Source organism: Salarias fasciatus, chromosome 12 (assembly GCF_902148845.1).
Source record: "Salarias fasciatus chromosome 12, fSalaFa1.1, whole genome shotgun sequence".
NCBI lineage: Eukaryota > Metazoa > Chordata > Actinopteri > Blenniiformes > Blenniidae > Salarias > Salarias fasciatus.
This window is the reverse complement of record NC_043756.1, coordinates 6,508,412-6,528,885: the sequence shown is the minus strand read 5'-3', so window position 1 is coordinate 6,528,885 and position 20,474 is coordinate 6,508,412. Positions and strand designations below refer to the sequence as shown.

Sequence of the window (20,474 nt, the reverse complement as noted above, 5' to 3'; positions counted from 1 at the left end):
AAACTGACACCCATCTGCTGCTAATGCATGTACATTTACTGTATATTCTACAATAAAAGGATGTTCTCTTGCCTTGCGCAAACACATATTTCACAGTAGATTTGTTTACCAGCTGGGACATCAGTTGTTTGTCAAGCCCATTCTGGGTGATATTTGACCATGCAGAAAGCGAGGCTGCAGTCCACTACACGTCTTCATTCTTTATTTATCCCTAGTAAATATATTCACAGCCTCTGACCTGAAGGGCTGGGGGCGCGACTTTCAATTTTCATCAGTAAACAAAGCTGGCTTTTGGCAGTCGGCCGTGCACAGGTTCACGGGATAAGAGGGACAAGGCGTGGGATCGGAGCACAGTGGTCGGCTGCGAGGCCGTTTGCGGTGAGCAATTTAGCACAGTAGCTGCTCATTGTCGGGAAGATTGATGGGCGATGTTGTCTGGGTCCCGCTAATAGTTTGTTTTACCATGTGGAAGAGAGAGACAGAGAGCAGGAGTGACTTTCGAGCAACTTATTTGTCCGTGGCTGTCCTTCCCGTGGCACACAAACCAACCTTTTCCCCTGTGGAGCATTTCTTTTAACAACCTCTCCAAATTGCCCTCCTTCCCTCAGCATCAGAGAGGCTGGGGAAGACGCAAACAGCTCTTATTGTTCCCTGCTATCATTTATGACCTGATTGAACATTTTTCCACAAGGGCACTGCAGTATAAAGTAATTAAAGTCAAAAATTGGTGTTAGAAAAAATCTGATCTATATTCAAACCAATTATCACCTTGCTTGTCACTCCCATTTCTGAAAGTTGGCACATTCTATTATAAAGATGTGAAACCAAAAAAAGCTCGGAATAATGAATCAGAAGCATATTGTTCTTTGTACTGATGAATGTAGAGGAAGAAATTCTACCTTGAGAACGTCTTCATCGGTGGAGCTACAGTCGGTGTAGTCGGACACGTCTGTGACGACGCCGTCCTCCTCCACGGCCACGGTCCTCACCGGCATCACCACTTTCTTCCCAGTTAGCACGGCTGTGTTCAGGATCTCTGTGTCCTGCAGATGCATTTAAGGAAAGACGAAATAAAGAAACGACTCTCATTAAATAATAATTCATTTCGATACCCAACTCAGTCGCAAAACATCTTTGTTGCATTTTGTGAGATGCAACAGCCAGAAAGCAAACTGTTCTTAGCGATAATAAAAGGCTGCAGGTAAAGGAGGACGCTCGGAGACTTGATTGATGATGTGTGACTCTCTGACTCAGCAGTGTCGCCAAGAAGGCCGCTCGCCCTTTGGGAAGTCAGGACGGGAGCAAAGTTAAAGCTGGGCGATGGCCAGGTCACCTCACGGACTGGAGAGCTAATCTTGGATTTCTCTGCGTCGGCCCGTCCCTCAGAGGGATGCAGTATCGGTTCAGACGGGGCCGAATTACTGGAGACAGACTAGAAACATTCTCCACACGTACACAGTGCAACTGGTTGTGTAACGCTCACTGTATTATTAAAAAAAATAGGGCAGCGGCAGCAGGTAGAGCAGACAATGGTCTCTAAATGACAGGGTTGGTGGTTAAATCCCTGGCTCTTTCTCCAAGAATACTCGTTGTTTCCTGCCGTTTAGATGGCTCAATCTATCCACTGTAAGTTCAGCAGCTGTTATCTGCATGTTCATACATGCTGAGGCAGGTGAGAGTAGCGAAATTATAATGAACTTTGTATTAAATTGCTACACGAATGGCTTTTTTTGTGCCAACACAAAGAGAGAAATGAATTCCTCAGGATACAGCAGGGGTGGCTCTGGGTATGCGTGCTGAGACAGGCATGGATACTCTATGTGTTCATGCTTGGATAATCAAAGCAAGAAAAATAAAGCAGATGGATATTCACTGCCTTATTCTGCTTCAAAAAAAAATGTTTTAAATGAAGTTGAAATAATGGGATATCATATGTGTGAATTAGTGTGAGAGCAGCTTGGTCGAGTTCTGTGAACGATCAGTTAAATCAAATTTAAAGAGACACTTGGCCAATCTCTGTATGAAAATGAAGCAGATGGATATGTGTCCCTTGACTGGAAAACTGGTTTAAATGAAGCTGAAATAACTTGACTTCCCCCCCCCCCCCCCCCCCCCCCCCCCGACTAAAACCACCGATCAGAGGTTTGTGTCAGCGAGGATTTTGCCATCGTACAGAAGTATTGAGCAACGGTACGAGCTGGAGTTCATGGAGCAAGGATAAGAGTGATCAGTCAGCGCTAATGTCCCCTGGAGCCAACCATCAAATCTCTTCATGTTTGGCCGTCGGCCTGAGGTCAGCTTCTAATCCACAAGAGAGATGAACGATGTCAAATTCAAAAATCGGGATACTGAGCATGTCCTCATAACTTCAGGCACCGCAGGACCGTAATGACGGGAGTGCAGCAAATAGCCTGTGAAGCACCGGTAACATGCCACTTTAAATACATAAAAAATGAACAATGATTCACTTTTTATGGAGGAATTACCAATAATAAATTCAATCAAATGCTGTAATAAAGTTATTCCTTCAAAAAACTGATTAGTGAGAGTCAAATAACTCGGCGCAGTGCAAAGCGATGCAATGTTCCATATTTAGATGTGAAGATTAGAGTATGGATCAGTTAAAGAGGTAGCATGATAAAGAGTCTCACAGCACCGAAATAGCAGCGCATGAAGCAGCTGTAAAGCAGAATGGATGACCACAAATTGCACGCCAGAACAGAGCAGAGCAACAGAGAGGAGGAACATCAGCGAGCTGACAGTCAACAACACAAGGTCACTCTGCGCTCAAAATAGAAGCCATTTACTGAGCAATCCAAGGCATATCCAGCGTTCTGTGTATGCAAACCAGACAGGAATGGATCCCACCAAAGTGCATTTTATGGTTATTTTCATGCACCGACGCTCAGAAGGATGCTGTCTTAAGTTTTTTTGGCGGTTATCGGAAACCGGGCTGTCAGCAGCATTATTGACGGTTCTGATAAGTATTAGGTATGGTCCGAGAAGCCGACGACAGCGAACTCACCATTACGAGAGGAGCCAGGCCCACAAAGTCTCTCTGAGTGGTGTAGATCCTCATGGCGCCCTCGGTTTTGGCTACGGCTTTGGGGGCGGCAGGCAGCTCCAGTTTCCATACGATCACCTGACTGTCGAGAGGACTGCTGAGCTCCTCCACCTCAAAATCCATCTGAAGTACCTCCAGCAGGCTGCTTTCAAGCCTGCATTGGAAGCAAAGATCTGGGTTAATGAGGCAGATGAAATACATATGGTCTATTTTCATGCAAGCAACAAACCTGTAATGGTTATAGTTAAATAAGAAAAAAAAAATTGAGTTAAATGGCAAAATCACACGGCAAATAGAAACTACAGTGTTAATTCTAATATTCTGACCTTTCAAGTTTTTGTATTTAAACATTTTTGCTTTTGGGGAATCTAATATTTCTTCCCTATTTAGTACATTCATAGGCAAAAGCAAGAGGTAAATCTTTCCACCACAGCCTCTAATGTTTCAATATGGAGGCTCTACATCTATTCTATGATTTTATGTTCCTAAAGAGGCAAGTATATCTGAGGTTCAGCGTTCAGATGGCTGCATATTCTGCATCGCACTCGGTGATCTCAGCCCATTGCAAGTCAAGACAGATCCGAGATCCTGGTTTCTGGAAACTAAGAGTGTGATTAATTTCAGTGCAATTGCATTGTGGTATTTGACGTTTCATGTTGAAAATATAAAGAGTCTGCAACACCAGCAGTAAGTGTTAGTTTCTGAGGTGTTTGGTATAGTGACATTTCAATCCTGAATCCTGATCTTTGGTGGCAGGTTGGATTGTTGTGAGATTTTATTTATTTATTCATCTATTCATCCGTCTTCCACTGAACTTTATCCCACTCAGAGTCAAAACTGACAGGTAAAATGCAGGGTGCATCGCGGACAGACCAACACTCTAAACACTGATAGACAGTCACACACATTATCACCCATTCACGCCAGTAAATCACCATGAAACCTCAAGTTCATGTTTTTTCAGACCCAAGAGGAAAACGGAGTCCCTTAAAGGTCAAACCCTGGACTCGAACTGGTGACATTCTTATGAGACAAAGGTGCCAACCACTCAACTTCATTATAGTGTACCATCAAAACGTGAACAAAAATACAAAGATTCACCCACAAAGAAGTATTCATTGTTATTTCCTTCAAATACTTAGAATCAAGATACAAACCTTTTAAATAAACACTCAAATGTTTTTGTTTTATTTTATTTTTGACACTCTATTGTAGGAGTGTCCACACCTTGTTCAACGAGAGCCAGATTTATTTCATGTTAAATTTCCTCATCACGCCTTTCTTTCTTTTTTATCAAAACTTGTTGATGTCTCTGCCAAATGCCAGAGGGACATTAATCTCACCAGGAAGACATCTGGAGTTCACTGTTTCAGATATTGTAGCGGCTGAAATTGCATCTGCCCTCCGGGATTTGACTTGTGGGAGATATCTAATCATTTAGATTACCATAACTCACTGCAAGGAGTATTTTGTGTTATTAGCCAGCACTGCTTGAAAAAAAAAAAGCTATTTAAAACAGAAAGTCATAAAGACAAAAAAGACATCACAAAAGCACAGGCTGAATGGACTTTCATCATATTACACTCCAGAGAAAATTCTGTACAATATTAAGAGAAAACCTGCATATGGGACTCTTTTTTTTTTTGTATTTTTTTTTTTTTTTGGAGGGGGGTGTCTCTCCCTTCAATTAATCCTCTCAGTTGAAAATGCATTTTATTCACTTATTAAACTTGATGGATTTATTCAACTCTTTATTTATTTATTTTTTACATTCTTTTATTTTTGTGTGGACCTTTTAATTTTTGCTTTCTCTGCAACACATTCTGAAAAGACTTGATGAAGTGTGTGTGTTTCACTGGGGAGGTGGGGCGGGGGGGGGGGGGGGGGGGGTGGTATGTTCTCTGCTGTTGTCATTTCGTAATGTGTTTATTTGTTTATGTCATTTTGTTTTTCCTTATTTGTTAATGTATCTTATTCAAAGAGTAAGCAAGACACTGGTACTTTTGAGCATTTTTTTTGATTGTTTGATTACATTTTTTAGTCTGGAAAAAAAAAAGTGAATTTTATGTTCTGTTTGGGCTGAATGTGTTATGATACTTAGACAGTAAGGGATGCATTTGGTAAACACAGTGCAAACGTAGCAACTAGCATCACAGTCACACTGTCAGGAGGAGTGAAATGGAGACTGCAAGTTGAAATTATTGATTTCGTTTGTGCCATAGACAAAACCTAACATTTAAGGACAAACGTTCCCTGCCGTAGGAAAGCTGCCTTCCTTTTTACTTTACGCACATATTTTAATTGGTCGTAATTGTTGTTGTTTTCAATGTCCAACTTTAGAGTTTGACAAACTGACTGATTCAACGCTAAAGCCACCGTGTTTCTATGGTTTTAAGACTGACAAAATGCCTGAATATCCATTTTACCCATTCAAATTCAGCATGGTTACTCTAATGTAGCGCGTTATGAACAGATTAAACACAAATATAGCGTGGTGCTGTTAAATTATTGATGGATCACATTGCATAAAGAACACTTACATTACTACATAATGCACAATGAGCTGAACTACAATGAACACTAAGCAGGAAGGATTTATTTTATGAATCCGATCATCAAACATTAAATCTGCATTTGAAAGAAAAGTAGAAAATTGTTGAGATGAAGAGTGGAGATTTGGAGATATTCAGCTCAGCATTCATCGTGACATGTTCTGAATTTGGCCCCCATGGATATTAAGGACACACATTTTTAGGACAGCGATATGATTGCAGTAGTTGTGACAAGACGCAGCCCCCTTCTTTTCTAGCTTTGAACAGGACTTTGCGTCTCGAGGCATTCTCACCAACCAAACTGAAAAAAAAAGCGCAGATCTGAATTTCTTCTTGCTGGCCTTCGCCTGGAGTTGCCCGTAGTGTTAAATGTGAGCGGAATAAAAGGTGATCCGAGGACAGCGGCGTCCTCCAAATAACAAAATATAAGCCTTTGTAACTTATAATGGCTTTTCGGTGATGCCACCTAGAACAAAGTGTCTAGCTATGGATTCAATTTTCTCCCATGGCCCAAGTTTGTGCGCTGGGTTTTATTTCTGTATTGAACAACAAGAGAAGATATATCGTTGGACGAAAATACAATAAGCATGCGCATAACCACATGGACATTATCGGACTCCCTGCGCTTGTGTGCACGCGTTATAAATCGGTGCCAGCGTACCGCAGAGACACAGTAAGTCCTTTTTACTGCATGAAAATGACCTCGGAGAGGCTGCACGCCAGCAGCCTCCTGCACCCAGGCAACAACAATGGGAGAAAAGTGCAAATCATATTTTGTTAATCCTCCATTAAATTTCAAAACCCAACAACAATGCACACAGTAATGCTCCATTGTATCAACGCTTGTTAAAAGCAAGACGGAGACTTAGTGTAATTCAATAATATGGACATATTGCTCAGAGACCTGAGATTAAAAGATAATAAATGTGCTCTGATCAAGTATCAAAACAAGATATGTCTGTGTTCTCTTAAGTCTGCATTAACACAGATATCTATAAGAAATGCTTTGTTATCATGCCATTTTACACCCACGTTCTTCTCACAGTGCTTGCAGGCAACGATACTTGAACCGCTACTTGTTTATGGCCGGCAGTGTCTGTGAGTTGCAGTGGTTTAATATTAAGATCCGAAGCGAGCCCCTGTGAGGGGGGGTTGGGGATAAAGGGGGAGGAAAAAAAAAAAAGCTTTAATGTACAGATCCAGCAAATACTTTTAGTGCTCACTAAAGCCAGGGAGGCAAAAAGTCAGAGAAATCCCCTCAGTGGTGTGACAGTAGACGCTCTCCGCAGGGGTTCCGTGAGTTTCATGACATTTTAGAGAGGATTAACCAAAAATGATGGTGTAAAAAAATATGTTAGCCCATAAAAATGTTGTAATAAACAATGTCATAATCCATGTCGAACGGGGAAACAGCTAAACGAGGTCAACACAATAAGGACAACATAGATTAGGTCAGCATGCGATCCAGCCTTGGTTAAACAAACTGCTTGTGACTGCTGTGACGGAAGGTTTTGGCATGCTTTTATTCTTGTTCTCATATGCTCTTAGTTTTATAAGCACATCTTGAAGCCGCTCTTTGGTTTGCGGTGAACTGATCACTCTGAGCCGCCTCTCGGTGTGGTGATTCTCCGTCTCCGTGTTATAAACTGTCCACAGCATCCGCCTGCTGGGATCAGCTGCCGCGTCTCTGAACTGGATAAAGCCGTATAGATTATGGATGAATGGTTGGATTTCACTTTTACACCACATTTTCACTCCTCTTTAATATTCCCAAAGCGCTTTACATGGTCACTTTCACCCGTCCACACACACACCGATGGGGACCAATAGCGACAGCTGCCATGCAGCGGACTCACACATCAGTGGCTTTCCCACCGATACTCCGACACATGGACAGGCAGAGCTGGGAATCGAACTACCGATAATGAGATTGCAGAGCAACCCGCTCCACCACCTGATCCGCGGTCGTGTGGCACACGAAGCAGCGGGATCGCAGTCAGATGGACCAATTTACTCGAGCGCTGTATGTGAGTTTTTTATGTGTCTCAACATCTGCAGTGTGGATTTTAAATAAATTAAAGCAAAAATGTTTGACGGTTTTTCAAAGCGTAAATCTCACCGAAACCTCCTGACTTGTCCTCAGATGCCACTGGGAGGTTGGCATCTGTGCTGCTCGTGAGTAAAATGCCTCCACAGTCACCAGATGAAATTTGGGGCAGACATTTATATTTCCCTCAGGATGAAATTTAATTTAAAAAAAAAAAAACGGTGATCCTCTGACTTTAGTCTAGTGCACTCATCAAGGCAAAATTCCAATTTGTCCAGTATACGTACTCACACAGCTAATGTCTTTATCAGCCTGTCCTGACCTACTTTGTGTTTACAGTTTATTGGTAAACATTGGCGGACCCACACGCCAACTTAAAACGGTCAGCATGGCGAACCTGCTGGACGTCAGCGGGCCGCAGAGTCGTTGTGACCTTGTTGCCATGTTGATGGCAGTATTTATCTTTAAGCACCTTTTTTTTTTTTTTTTTTTTTATCAAAGTACTGCCTCACAAATCCACTGGCGTAGCTGCATTAGGTTTTGCCTGTATTATATTTTCCAGGTATTCATGAGAAATTCCACGTGACACACGAGTGCAGAGCCAGAGGTTTCAGAAATCTGTTCGGCAACGCCATGCGGCCGACAACCGCGCATAACAACAAGTAGTTAATAAGCCTGTAAATCTAAAGCTGCCGTTGGAAGCCAGGGAAAGGCTGAAAGAACACGGACTCAACTTTTTTACCCCGTGTTGTCTGTGCCCTTTTTAAGACAGGTGTCTTGTAATCTGGAGAGGCAGGGCCACGCTTATGGGACTTAACTCTTAATTGAACCCATCTCATCCCCTTTCAATGAAATAAAGCTGCACTGAGCTGAACTTGAAAGGACATCGACGATAGGCTGGTTGTCAGGGAAAGGTTGTAGTCCTGTTTAATGAGATTAAGGAAGAAGTACTGCTTAGAGACCCAAGAGCTGGGTTTGATCGGACCAAACTGCAGATGTCTTGTAAATACCCAGAAATATTCTGTCGTGCACCCTTTAAGTCACAGGCTGCAATGTTTGTTTTAAATGCTGAGAATGCATGGATGTGCACAGCTGTTAAATGTCTGGAAATGACTGAAGTGCAGAGGAGTGGGTCATAAATGGGGGGGGAAAGCATTACCTGTTTACAAGAGGCGGCTTTATAGGAGCCCCTGCAGCCAATGCGTGCTCAGAGAACACATGAGAGACGTCCTTGCAGGACAGAGCGATGTTTGCACTAAATGCTGCCACACTCGTACAGTACAAATGGTTTATCTTGTCTTCCTCAGGTGCATTAGAAAATACTGACATGCTTTACAAAAAACACAGATATAAAAGCAACATTTGAAGCTTCAACCAGAGATCTGATCACCGTGAAATATGTTTTAAAAAAAAAATAAAGCAGACACAATCATGGCTTCCAGTGGCATGTGGAGCAGTGTGAAGAAAACAAACTCGCCTTTTCCCCGGTATGGGAGCTTTCCTCTGACAGATCACGGCGATGGCTCCGTCCGCTCCCATATCCAGAGTGATGTCCCACAGTAAAGAGTTACTGGGCGTCGCTGTTCGAAAGGTCACACCTTTCTTTACCGTTGCTCTGTGAAAAGTCAGAAACCAAAAGGTCAAGACTGTGATAAATATGAAAATTTTCCATTTTAACAACCAGAGAATTCCACAGTAATGTCTCGGCGTTATTATTATCGCAATTGTAGCTTATTCAAGTTCAATTGCCTCATAATATGCACAATTAATCAAACCTATTTTCCCCATTTGTCTGAGCTTCCTTCTTTATGCTCATTATATTACGGATAGGTCTGAGTTCCCGCGGAAACATACACACAAAAAATCTAATTACAAATCAAACAATGGCTTTTAGCAAAAACTATTAAATTAAATCCAGGGATTCAGTCACAGGAAGGCGACCTCACTTGTCTGGTATTGCACATAACAGTTTGAAGAGTGCATGTTTATCAGACTCGGTGCACCACCTAATCAAGTGAGAATGTCAACAGTCAGTGATAATCAGCAGCCTGCACCTTTTTAACACTCTCAGCCCCACGCAATTGAAGGGGCAGAGAAAACATTGTCCTTTCCATTCAGCCTGCTCTCATTATATAAAACATACAAATGGAGTGTTGGCTTTCTTGACTTCTAATTTGTAAATGCTCTGCATTATGCAGCTGTACGGCTTCTCCCGGTGGACTTCCTCAGCGTAAGCAGCTTGCAGGAGGTCAAATGTTAATGAGATACTCGCCTGTAAGAATTAGAGAAGCCAGGAGAACTGCGTGCCAGCAGTTTCGGAAACAATATTAGAAATGTTTCTATATTGCTTTTTAATACATATACAATGCACAACCATAAAGGTCCCCTGTGCCTCTGCTCCTTTTTTCCTTTAAAGGGAAGAACGACTGCCACTCATCTTGTGGCATTTGTGACGCTGTTGAGAGTTTAAGCAGACAGCTCACAGGTTGAAGGTCACAGTCGCAGAGGGATGAACTGTATCTTGTTCAATAGCGGGCTTGCTCTCGTGCCATCACAGCTCTCCAGAATGACTTTTTCCATTCCAGCTGTTCTCTGCAGAAGCTGATTTATTCAATTAACGCAGGTTCACCCAGGGAGCAGGGGACGAAAAGGTGAAATCATCCTCGGTGATGATTGCAGGCACAGTTTTAAAGTCAGTGGACACTTTGATGATGAAATACTGACTGTTTATTTATCATAAACTAACTAAACAGTTGAACACATGGATCTGGGTCAGTTTTACAACTGTCAGCTACAGCAAATGTGTTTCAGACGTTACAGCCCCTGCAGTAACTGATAAAGTAATAATACTCAATAATGTTAAAAGCGTGGTGATTTTGAATGTAAGAAAGATATTTTTGCCAATAATACAATAAAATAGAATGAGTTTTTTTTAGAAACATTATTGCAAGGAAATATTTAGTATGTATTCTCAATAAATGTCAAAGGTCAGCGATAAGGAACAGACTGCACCATTTTAATGTCCCTCGCCCCATGCAATTAAAGAGGCCGCGAAAACATTGTGTTTCTATTCCGCCTGCTCTTATTTAAGAAATACAACTGGAGTGTTAGTTTTCTTGACTTCTACTGTGTTAAATGCTCTGCATTATGCAGCTGCACAGATTTTAACAGTGGACCTTCCCAACATGAGCAGCTTGCAGGAAGTCGAATGTTTATGAGATACTCGCCTGAAAGAATTACAGAAGCCAGGAGAAGCGTGCCAGCAGTTTCGGAAACAATATTAGAAATGTTTCTATATTGCTCTTTAATATATACAAATATATATTGAAAGACTTAAACAGATTTTGTGAATACATGTCAGCAGTGTGGACTAGTTGTCTCAAATAACGTGATAAGCATCCTTGTGTAATTTTTTTGGCTTTCATCTGCATGCGAAGCTGCCTGGTTTATCTCTGAATCTTTGAGATAAACACAAGGTTTGAGCGCATTATGAGTCTCCGAGGAGGTGTAATCTGTGATGGATGCAACAGCAATCTGAGCAGTTTTCCTGCTTTTGGCTTTGGTTTTACATCCAGAACCCAAGCTGCAGACAAGACATTGCTCCCCAGTTCAGTGCATGTTGCACATTTGTATGTGTGTGTGTGAGGGGTGAGTTAGTGTGTATGTGTGTGTATACACAATATGTTTAATCCCTTATTTGTGCCAACATCTGCCCGTCCAACAAGTAATCTGGAAAGAAGGTCTCGAGTGGCTCCTGTTTGTAGGCGCAGAAGTTTTTCGCTGTGGAGCCACATTGTCTGGTACGACAGCGGGAATGCAAAACTAAAAAGGTCTCCCTTTTTTCCTTTGTGCCTCTGCTCCTTTTTTCCTTTAAAGGAAAGAACGACTGCCACTCATCTTGTGGCATTTGTGACGCTGTTGAGAGTTTAAGCAGACAGCTCACAGGTTGAAGGTCACAGCCGCAGAGGGATGAACTGTATCTTGTTCAATAGCGGGCTTGCTCTCGTGCCATCACAGCTCTCCAGAATGACTTTTTCCATTCCAGCTGTTCTCTGCAGAAGCTGATTTATTCAATTAACGCAGGTTCACCCAGGGAGCAGGGGACGAAAAGGTGAAATCATCCTCGGTGATGATTGCAGGCACAGTTTTAAAGTCAGTGGACACTTTGATGATACAATACCGACTGTTTATTTATCTTAAACTAACTAAACTAAACAGTTGAACACATGGATCTGTGTCAGTTTTACAAATATTAGCTACAGCAAATGTGCAGTAGCAGTCAATAATATTATAATTTTGGCCATTTTCAATGTAGTAAAGGTAATTTTCCAATAATGCATGAAAATAGTAAGAGATTTTGGTAACACTTTACTTGAAGCACCCAGTATAACACATTATAAGTAGTTATAAACACTCAAAATGATCACAATGCTTTTTAACTCACTATACAGCATAGGATTAGGGTTAGGGTTAGGTCCTGGCATTGTGATCATCTATGAATGTTTATAACTATAGCTGCACGTGCTATTAGTATTATAATGCTTTATAAATGTACTTATAATGTGTTATACAAGGGGACTTCAAATAAAGTGTTACAGAGATTTTTTGACAACAATTATTGCAAGGGAGTATGTAATATGTATTCTCAATGAATAACACCTCCTCCACCATCCACTACACTTATTTTTGATCAGCAAAGTGCTGAAAACCTGCAAAAGAAAAGGCTTTTGTTTCAAAGAAATGCAATCCAGTTGGCAAAATAGTATGGCTCAAATATCCTATTCCAAGTTATTTTACGACTGCATGGACAATATTAATACATGTTGAATTTGATGACAGCAACACATCAGGAAAACGCTGTAACAGGGCCATGGTGTGAAACTGAACTGAAAATGAGGAAACCATTTGCTGGAGTTTTTGGAGAGGCATATTGTTCTGACCTTATCTGACGCACAATTCTATCTGCTCAACAGTTCGCAGCCTTTGTTACCAGATTTTCTGCACCATGATGGACTAAATGTTCTCTCCTGGCGGAGGGTCTGACCTCCATCAGCCCAGTTTAGCAGCTCGGCCCTTCTACTGTGAAGCCACACGTGGTAATGAGCCTATAAGTGCTTTAGCATTGTATAGCTAGAATTTGCAGGTTTTCCTTGAAAGAAAATACTGCCTGGAAACCTCTATGTACTCAGAATCGATGGTGTGCCGTGTTTCCACATGTGGAAGCTAATGTAAGACCAAGCCATCAAAGATGGGGACTTCTGAACAGTCGAGACGAATACACCATTTCAGGGTTTGAAAAAAAATGTTGATTCACAAGAACATAGATTTAAGTTCGGGCCATTTCAGTTGAGCTTTTATCCAGTTTGTGGATCAGTGTTCGCATGATAAAGCTTTAACCTGAATTTGTGGATTGCGGTGAACAGAAAGTGGAATCTGGAAGTGTCCCTGTGCCCACGCAGTGACGGCCAGCAGAGAATCCTGCTTGGAGCCAGAGCCGTCCGTCTGAGGAAAGGAAGATCAGCAGCCCTTGTTTCGTGCACACAGAGATTTGTCCTGATTAACTAAACCCTTTGATTTTATTTTTTTTTTCATGCACTGAATTCTTAAAACACTGAACATCTTTCTGATTTTTTGTCCATTTTAGTCCCAGTCTGTTGGATACTGATGAACCCCTGTCCTTCTTTACACCTGTATGGTCTCATGTCTCTGAAATTATGTGTCAAATAAGCACATTTCTAAACACATTTGTGAAAATTCTTCATTTAGGATTTGTGCCAGTTACTTTTCTTGCCTCTTGTTGCCTGTTTCAGCTTTGTTGAGACGTATTTTTGAGATCAAATTCAAAATGAGCAAATATTTCAGGTTTATTGTCACACTTTTTGTTCATGTTCTATTGGAGTTCATGCGACTTTTCTGTTTACATTTACATTCAAGACAGTATTTTCCTATTCTGTGGAGGATTCGGGTTGTGTACTGAAGTTTCACATTGAGCACCGGGACTCATTAATCTACCTTGAGCTGTGAGCAGCACTTTTCAAATATAGAAGAAGAAGGAATGACAAAGCCAAGAGTGGTGTAAGGCCTCCCTGTTAGTTTCGTAAATGAAACTAGTTTCACTGTGCATTAGAGCGTATGACAGAAAGAGAACAAAAAGGGATAACCAGTTCATTGTTATCAGCCAGTGGGTTCCCAGGAGGCAGCAGAGCCGACGACTGAGGGGGAAGCAGTGTGGTCCAAATGAGAAAAGAGGAATACAAGAGGTTTTGATGTGAGGAGCAGCAGATTTCTGATTAGGATGGAGGTAATGAAAAGAAAGGCAACAACGCTCTGTTTGCCACATTAGTGGCATCGTGCCCAAGGAAACCAGGTGCATAAATTTGCCTTAATAATGACATTTTCTTTTCATTTTTCATATAGCTCACTTCCAAATTGTCATTAAATGTGATATGTAACCATTTTTCACATAAAAAGCAAAGATGCAAAAATAGCATTGCCTCAGTTTTTAATCAGATTCCAGTTTTCGGTAACGCCCCATTGAAGTTATTCACATAATACCAGCATGAAAAAAAAGAACTTCTTCACAAAATTGGACGTTACTTGACCAGTTGCTGGCCATTTTTAGCAGTAAATGAAAATCTTTGCCTTAGTCACAGGTGCCGCTGATGCAGGCGCTGCTCCTCCAGTAAACACTGGGCATTGTGAATTTGTAAGCTTTAAGACAAAAGCTTGGGATAATCCCGATAATAAAGCTAACAGTTGGTCCAGCGAGCAGACAGCAGGTCTGCAGCAGACTTCAAAGAGCAAACCCAGTACTTGTAACTGCTCTACTAATTTTATTATGGTAATCATTTACCAAGTGATAAAAAGTGATAGTGTTACAGTTATGTGTCAGGTTTGAGATACTCTGTGTTGTTAAGGCATTAAAAACTAATAGACTACTTGCAGTTTTTGTCAAACCTGAACTACAAAATAGTCCTTCTCTGCTTGGCATCACATGTCCATTTTCATTTAGCGACAATACTCTTGAATATCGAAATATCCAAGTGCTTTGCTGCTGTGCAGTTTACTTTCAATGGGGAAACAGCTTTAATCCACCATAATCAATGAAGTAAGCAGGATTGCATGTTCCGTGTATTAATGAGAAAACCTAAGAGGACTGTTAATCTAGTAATGGCTTCTGAATAACGTGCCATGCTGTGATGAAACACCTCTGTGTATTGAGCTGAGTGGAGCGGGGTTTAACTAATAAATAGTGACAGTAACAAGAAGACTTATCTAAAGCCCCTTTTTTCTGTCTCTCGGCTCCCCTTGTGTTAGAAAAAAAAAATCCCCTGTGGCTGGATGAGGCGTTTTTCTTTTGAGTGTTTGGGAGCAGGAACCAGTGTCCATGGCTTTAGTTAGCGGACCCTGAGGAGGCGGCGAGCAGGGGGAGGCGCCGGGGCAGGGAAGATGGATGGCTGTGGAGACTGAAGCCGACAGTGTGTGAGAAAAGCAGCTCTCAGGTGCTGCACCTGCCATCCATCTCACTTCTGACCGGGCGAGCCGTGAGTGGCACTGCCGCTGCACTTTCTACATACTCTTCATTCACTCACACGTGTGCGCAAACTCGTAAAAAATACAGGCAAACGACGTACACCCAAAAAAAAAAAAAAAGTGGATCGTCTTCTTATATCGACTCATCGGAGAGACACAGCCAACAATGAATGTAAAAGAAATGAAGCAACTCAAAATGGCGAACACATAATGCATCAACACACAGTCTGAGCATGATCAAACAGCCTATAAGACAGATTGTTTCCTCCATGTGAGCGAGACAGCCCGGCCCAGGCGCATTCCATCACCGGGGCTGCTATCAAAATTCTACATAGGATTCGTAATTACTGCCCTGGTATAATTTGTGTTCCTGTCTCCAGCTTTCTGACTGCGGCACTGCGGGGCCACGGTGGCACCCGTGAACCCCAGTGCAATCGGAAACAGATGCAATCGTTAATTATGCAGGCAAATGTCCACCGTTTAGCCAGTCTGATGGCCAGCCATCGGCAACGTGCTTATCGTACTTATGGAGCAGTTTAGGGAGTTGGGGAAACGCTCATGCCAACGCTCCTGCCAGATGGCAGGCACCACAGCACTAAAAATGGATGTAAAAGCCCTATTTGTCACACAGATGAATGATTAGACTCCCTGGTTGAAAAGCTCACTGACACAGTGTCCTGTAGATACAGACGTTCAATGTTAATTTATGGCCCCAATGAAATGGAAGTCTGACAAAACGACAAACTACTTTGCCTCATCACTGACTTTTAATAGCTGTTCAGAAGAAAACAAAAAGAAAAAAAATGTCCGCTCATACTTCATGGCACCCAACTCCCTGAGCAAAGGGATAATGTAATCGCCCTTCCTGTGGGTAATGTAATGACAGCATTACAATACTTTATCTGTGACCTTTATCGGAGCCTCGCGGAGAATGACAGGTTCATTTCGCTGGAACGGACAGGTGTGGCTTGTCTTTTTCTCAATCGACCTCAAAATTTGTACGTCCCTTGACTCAAGCTAAAGACATCAATAACAGGTTTATCATGCTGATGAGAGAGTATTAAGCAGAGCTTAATGGGACATTCAGACAGTGATAAAGCACACAGACAGCTGTTGAGGACCGGATGCACGGCGCTTGTTAATTTGCTGATAAGACGACGGAGGAAACCACAGCATTACCCACGACTATCTAAGTTAAAGGGACAGAAAGTGTGTTATGTTTATGCTGGATTCTCACACTTTAGGTAAACCAATACATACTGTATGGACATAATTGCTCATCGCAAGTAGAATTACTACAAAGCTTCCTAATGAGATTGCCAATCTTCCAGCCAAGGAACAGCTGTGAGCAGAGAACAATGAAAGAGACGAAGAGGGTGGAAACGCTAAAGAAAAGAACATTCAGGAGGAAGGAAAGATGAAAGAGGTGAGGCATTAATGCTATCTAACTTTTTGTTCATGTGCTTAAATGTGACTATAAATGAATTAAAGCCGCAATGATTAAAAGCGACAAGTTGAAGAGGGGGTTTCTTTTTTGGCTGCAGTGCCTTGGCGAGAATAAAAAGTGAGGAAACCAGGTAATTAATTCAAATGCATGGGCTAACCTTTTAAAGTATATGACACGATTTAATGATTCTCTTGGAATTTGAGGCAACTTATGAAATACTGGATAGAAGACCTTCAGTTTCGTGTTTCCTTTTGCCCGTTTGATGAAGCGGAAAGGAGCCGAACAGCTGATTATGACGACAGGTGACACCTACACACAGCTGTCCTCTCCGTCCACAGGCCACCTTTTCCGGCACTCACAAAGAGCGGATTAATAATTAATCGTTTCCTCACCTGCTCATCTCCGCCGAAGCGTGCGAGAACGAGCAAGTCAAGGTGGAAAGTGACTCAGAAGCTATTTATTTTTTTCCGAAGGTATCGATTGTGAATTGCAGCGTTTGTTAATCTGCAGGGACGTACCGCCACCACTGTCCAGGAACCGACACACTTTTTAACTGCCATCTTTGTTTCAGAGCAGGAAGCCTTCCTGGACGTCACTCAGCTGCACTGAATGAGAAGATTAACGCAGACGTTCATTTATTCGATGATGGGAATCCAAAGCGCGCATGAAAGACAGATTTATGGCGTGCTCAAACAAATCGAATGAATAACCGAGGCTTGTAAAGAAAACACGTTTCACGCCGACTGACAGACCATTATTCACTGACTCGGAATGAGAAAGATAGTGTCTTGAATAATAATATAAACCAGTCTCTAATCAGGTGAGTGTAAATCTCTGCTTGTCTGCTTTGACAGCTAACCTCAACAAATCTGGCTTTTGCTGCCATGTGGCTCTGTTTGATCTCCGTCTGGATGATGATAACAAAAGGCTGCTGATGACCAGGAAACTCATCAATGAAATGGTGCGAGGAAGTTGCAGGCTTTATTTAAATCCAGTCGTCAGGTGTCAGTCGAACAAGTTGCATCATTTCACTTAGAAAAATGGAGAAACTCACATTTGGAAAGAGAACAGCGAGAACTAGCTCGTCTTGGGTTTTTTCTCTTCGCCTCCAGAAAGTCCTGAGATCATGTGGTTAGGACTTTAATTTTGGAGACATAAATGGGTGCATTTCTTGAAAATAAAAATCAGTGTAAAATAAGCCTCTATTATCTTGGATGTCACAGGGACCTCCAGTTAAATATCTATTTTTTTAAAGATTGTACTCCAAATGTTCTCGTCCCAGCCATTCTGCACAGCAAAATGGGAACAGCCTTATAATAAATTGAGCTATGGTAGTAATCCCTGTGATCTTCATACATTCAGCAGTATCCCAAGCATAGCCTTTAAAGCAGAGAAATAATGAGTCACAAGCTATATGTGATTTCATTTGATCCATGTCAACCTTGATGACTGCCGCACTTGAAACAGCCCTTAATGTCATCAGGCTGTGCTCACTCAAATAATCTACTCCATTTCACAGAAAGACAGCTAACCATGGTGATATTTTCAGAGCAATGCCCTAATCCATGTGAAATCTCATTTCCTCAAATATTCCCTTATTTTTTTTTTTTTCCAGAGCACAGGATTTATGCAAGAAACAGGAAAGATGACTAATGCTGTGAATGAACAATAAACTGTTTTGAAATTTCAATGATCAGATGGTTTAGGCTGCGCTAAAACTGTATGGATCTATGAAGGACTGCTTGTGTTTCTCCCACATTAATGGCATTTTAAATCGCGCAGCGACGGGAAACGATTATTTTACCTGAGAGTGAAGTTAGTCAGCTGAGCAGAGCTGGCCATGAGTATGTAGAAGGTGGCGATGTCGGTCTTTTTCAGAGGTTTGGAGGACGTCCTGATCACGATTGTATTGCCCAGTTTGAGCCGAGAGAGCGTTGCCATTCCTTTAGGCACCTGCAGAAGACGCACGCTGCCAATCCTTTGCATGGGAGTGACAGGGACGTATTCGGCCTGCTGCTGCTGCTGCTGCTGCTGCTGCTGCTGTTGCTGCTGCGGCTGTGAGCCCCCCCAACGACTTCCATCCACAGAATTACACTTCCCATTGACTTTGGGCTGAGCCTGGTAGTACAGCTCCACGGGGTTCCCTGCAGACGGATCCTGTCTCTCCCTGCTGGTGCCCTCTGACCCCGGAGCGAACCAACTCGGCGCCGGAGCCAGTTCGGCCATGCAGGTCCCCCTCTCGCCTCCCATGGAGCAGGAACCTCGCACTTCCTGGGTTTGCCAGAAACCATACACTGTCACACACGGTAGCTCGTCCACAGCTGTTGCCCGCCTGCTCCAGTCCCTCCCCGCAACATAGAAGAGAACTCGCACTTTGGGCTTGGAGGAGAAAACCCGGGGCGTCAGCACGAAGGCCTGGATCTTCCAGTTGAAGGTAAAGACCTCTGGAGCGTTGAAGAGCTGCACGGACTGCACCAGGTCCAGAGGCACCGGCTTCTCGGTGGACATGGTGCCGTAGCTGGCGTTGACAGCAGGCTGGCGGCTGGCTCTTAAAATAACAAAGGGCTGCGTGTGGCTCTGCATGCTGAAGTTCCTCATGAAGTCCTGGCCTGCCTCTTTCAGGAAGAGGTAGTCGGCATCCCGCACCTCGTAGTTGACGGGCAGGAAGACGGGGAAAGGCACTGGAATCTTGCCGTCCGTCAGCTCTTTGCTGCTCAAATCTGGAAAGCGAGAAACAGAAAATTACTGTCAACTTGCTGCCTTGGAAATATCTGATATCCAAATTTAAAACTTTAGAACTTTAAACAAAAACAAAGATAAAGAATTTAATCCTCCTCATTTCAAAACAAAATTCAGTGGGCAAGCAAAGGCAGTGGAATTCAGACTTGAGGGCAAGAGTCAGTCAAGGCCAACTTATCAGCTGAGTGGGGCATCAAAGTATTACCCTAAAAGGTCTATGAGCTTAACGTTGAAATTCCTGCATCAAAGTACATAGGTAAAATAATGTAAATTACAAAAAGAGAGGCTTAGAAGTGTTTCTTTTGTTGCTTTTTTTAGGCAGTTTCTGCTTATATGAAGCCACAGCTGCAACTTTGTTGCTTGATTTTGGAATCTCTGAGGGGTAAACGAAGGTCGACCCTCACGTTTAAAGGTCGTCCCTACGAATATTTGTGTTGCTTTCCACTGGAAAAACAGCAGGATATACAAAAACAATGTAAACGCCAATCTGTGCACGCGTTGCTCCAACTGTGCTCATGCACATTAATAAAACCGCTGTCCTCCGTGAGGCTAAGTGCTGTGCTGTTTTTTATGCATGGCCCAAATTCAAAACTGTTTCACTGCCTTTTAGCAACATTTGCAAAAAAAAAAAAAAAAAAAAAGGGGATGTCACAGAAAATGACGGATGAGAAGGAAAGTTCAGGTCACCCTACTTAAAAAAAAAGAACGCGCTTTCCATCTCGAATACTTTCTGTAGAGTCCTTAAATAATATGCATGTCACGTTAATCTATGACAAAGTGGTGCTCAAGTAACTTTTTACAATCTGTTTGCCTCACAAAATACACAAATGATTCAAACGATAAAGCAGCGTTGGAAGGTATTGCCTATTCTAGTGTAACATTACAGTAATCGTTCTATTTGCTCTCCATGTGTCCTAGTTTCTCCCACAGACAATTTTCTTTCGCTTTATGGATCGGAAAGGTGGGATCTGATACATCTGGCACCAGATTGAAATCAGCCTTTGACAACTTGGATTAATATGGCTTTTCAGCTTGTCTGCAGCCAGATCCTCTATAGGATATAATAACAGCAAGAACAGCAGAGCATAATTA

The 20,474-nt window shown here is 42.3% G+C and overlaps 1 protein-coding gene across 2 annotated transcripts in view; it reads right to left on the bottom strand.

Moving 5' to 3' along the window:
* LOC115398001 (transmembrane protein 132D) overlaps positions 1-20,474 on the bottom strand; it is a 29,809-nt gene that overhangs the window by 4,734 nt on the left and 4,601 nt on the right. For both annotated transcript variants that reach the window (XM_030104605.1, XM_030104609.1), the window contains exons 2-5: positions 18,448-19,363; positions 9,141-9,278; positions 3,026-3,218; positions 900-1,043 (exon numbers count right to left, since the gene is read on the bottom strand). In XM_030104605.1, coding sequence (XP_029960465.1) covers positions 900-1,043; positions 3,026-3,218; positions 9,141-9,278; positions 18,448-19,363 — 1,391 coding nt within the window. The remainder of the gene's footprint in view (positions 1-899; positions 1,044-3,025; positions 3,219-9,140; positions 9,279-18,447; positions 19,364-20,474) is intronic.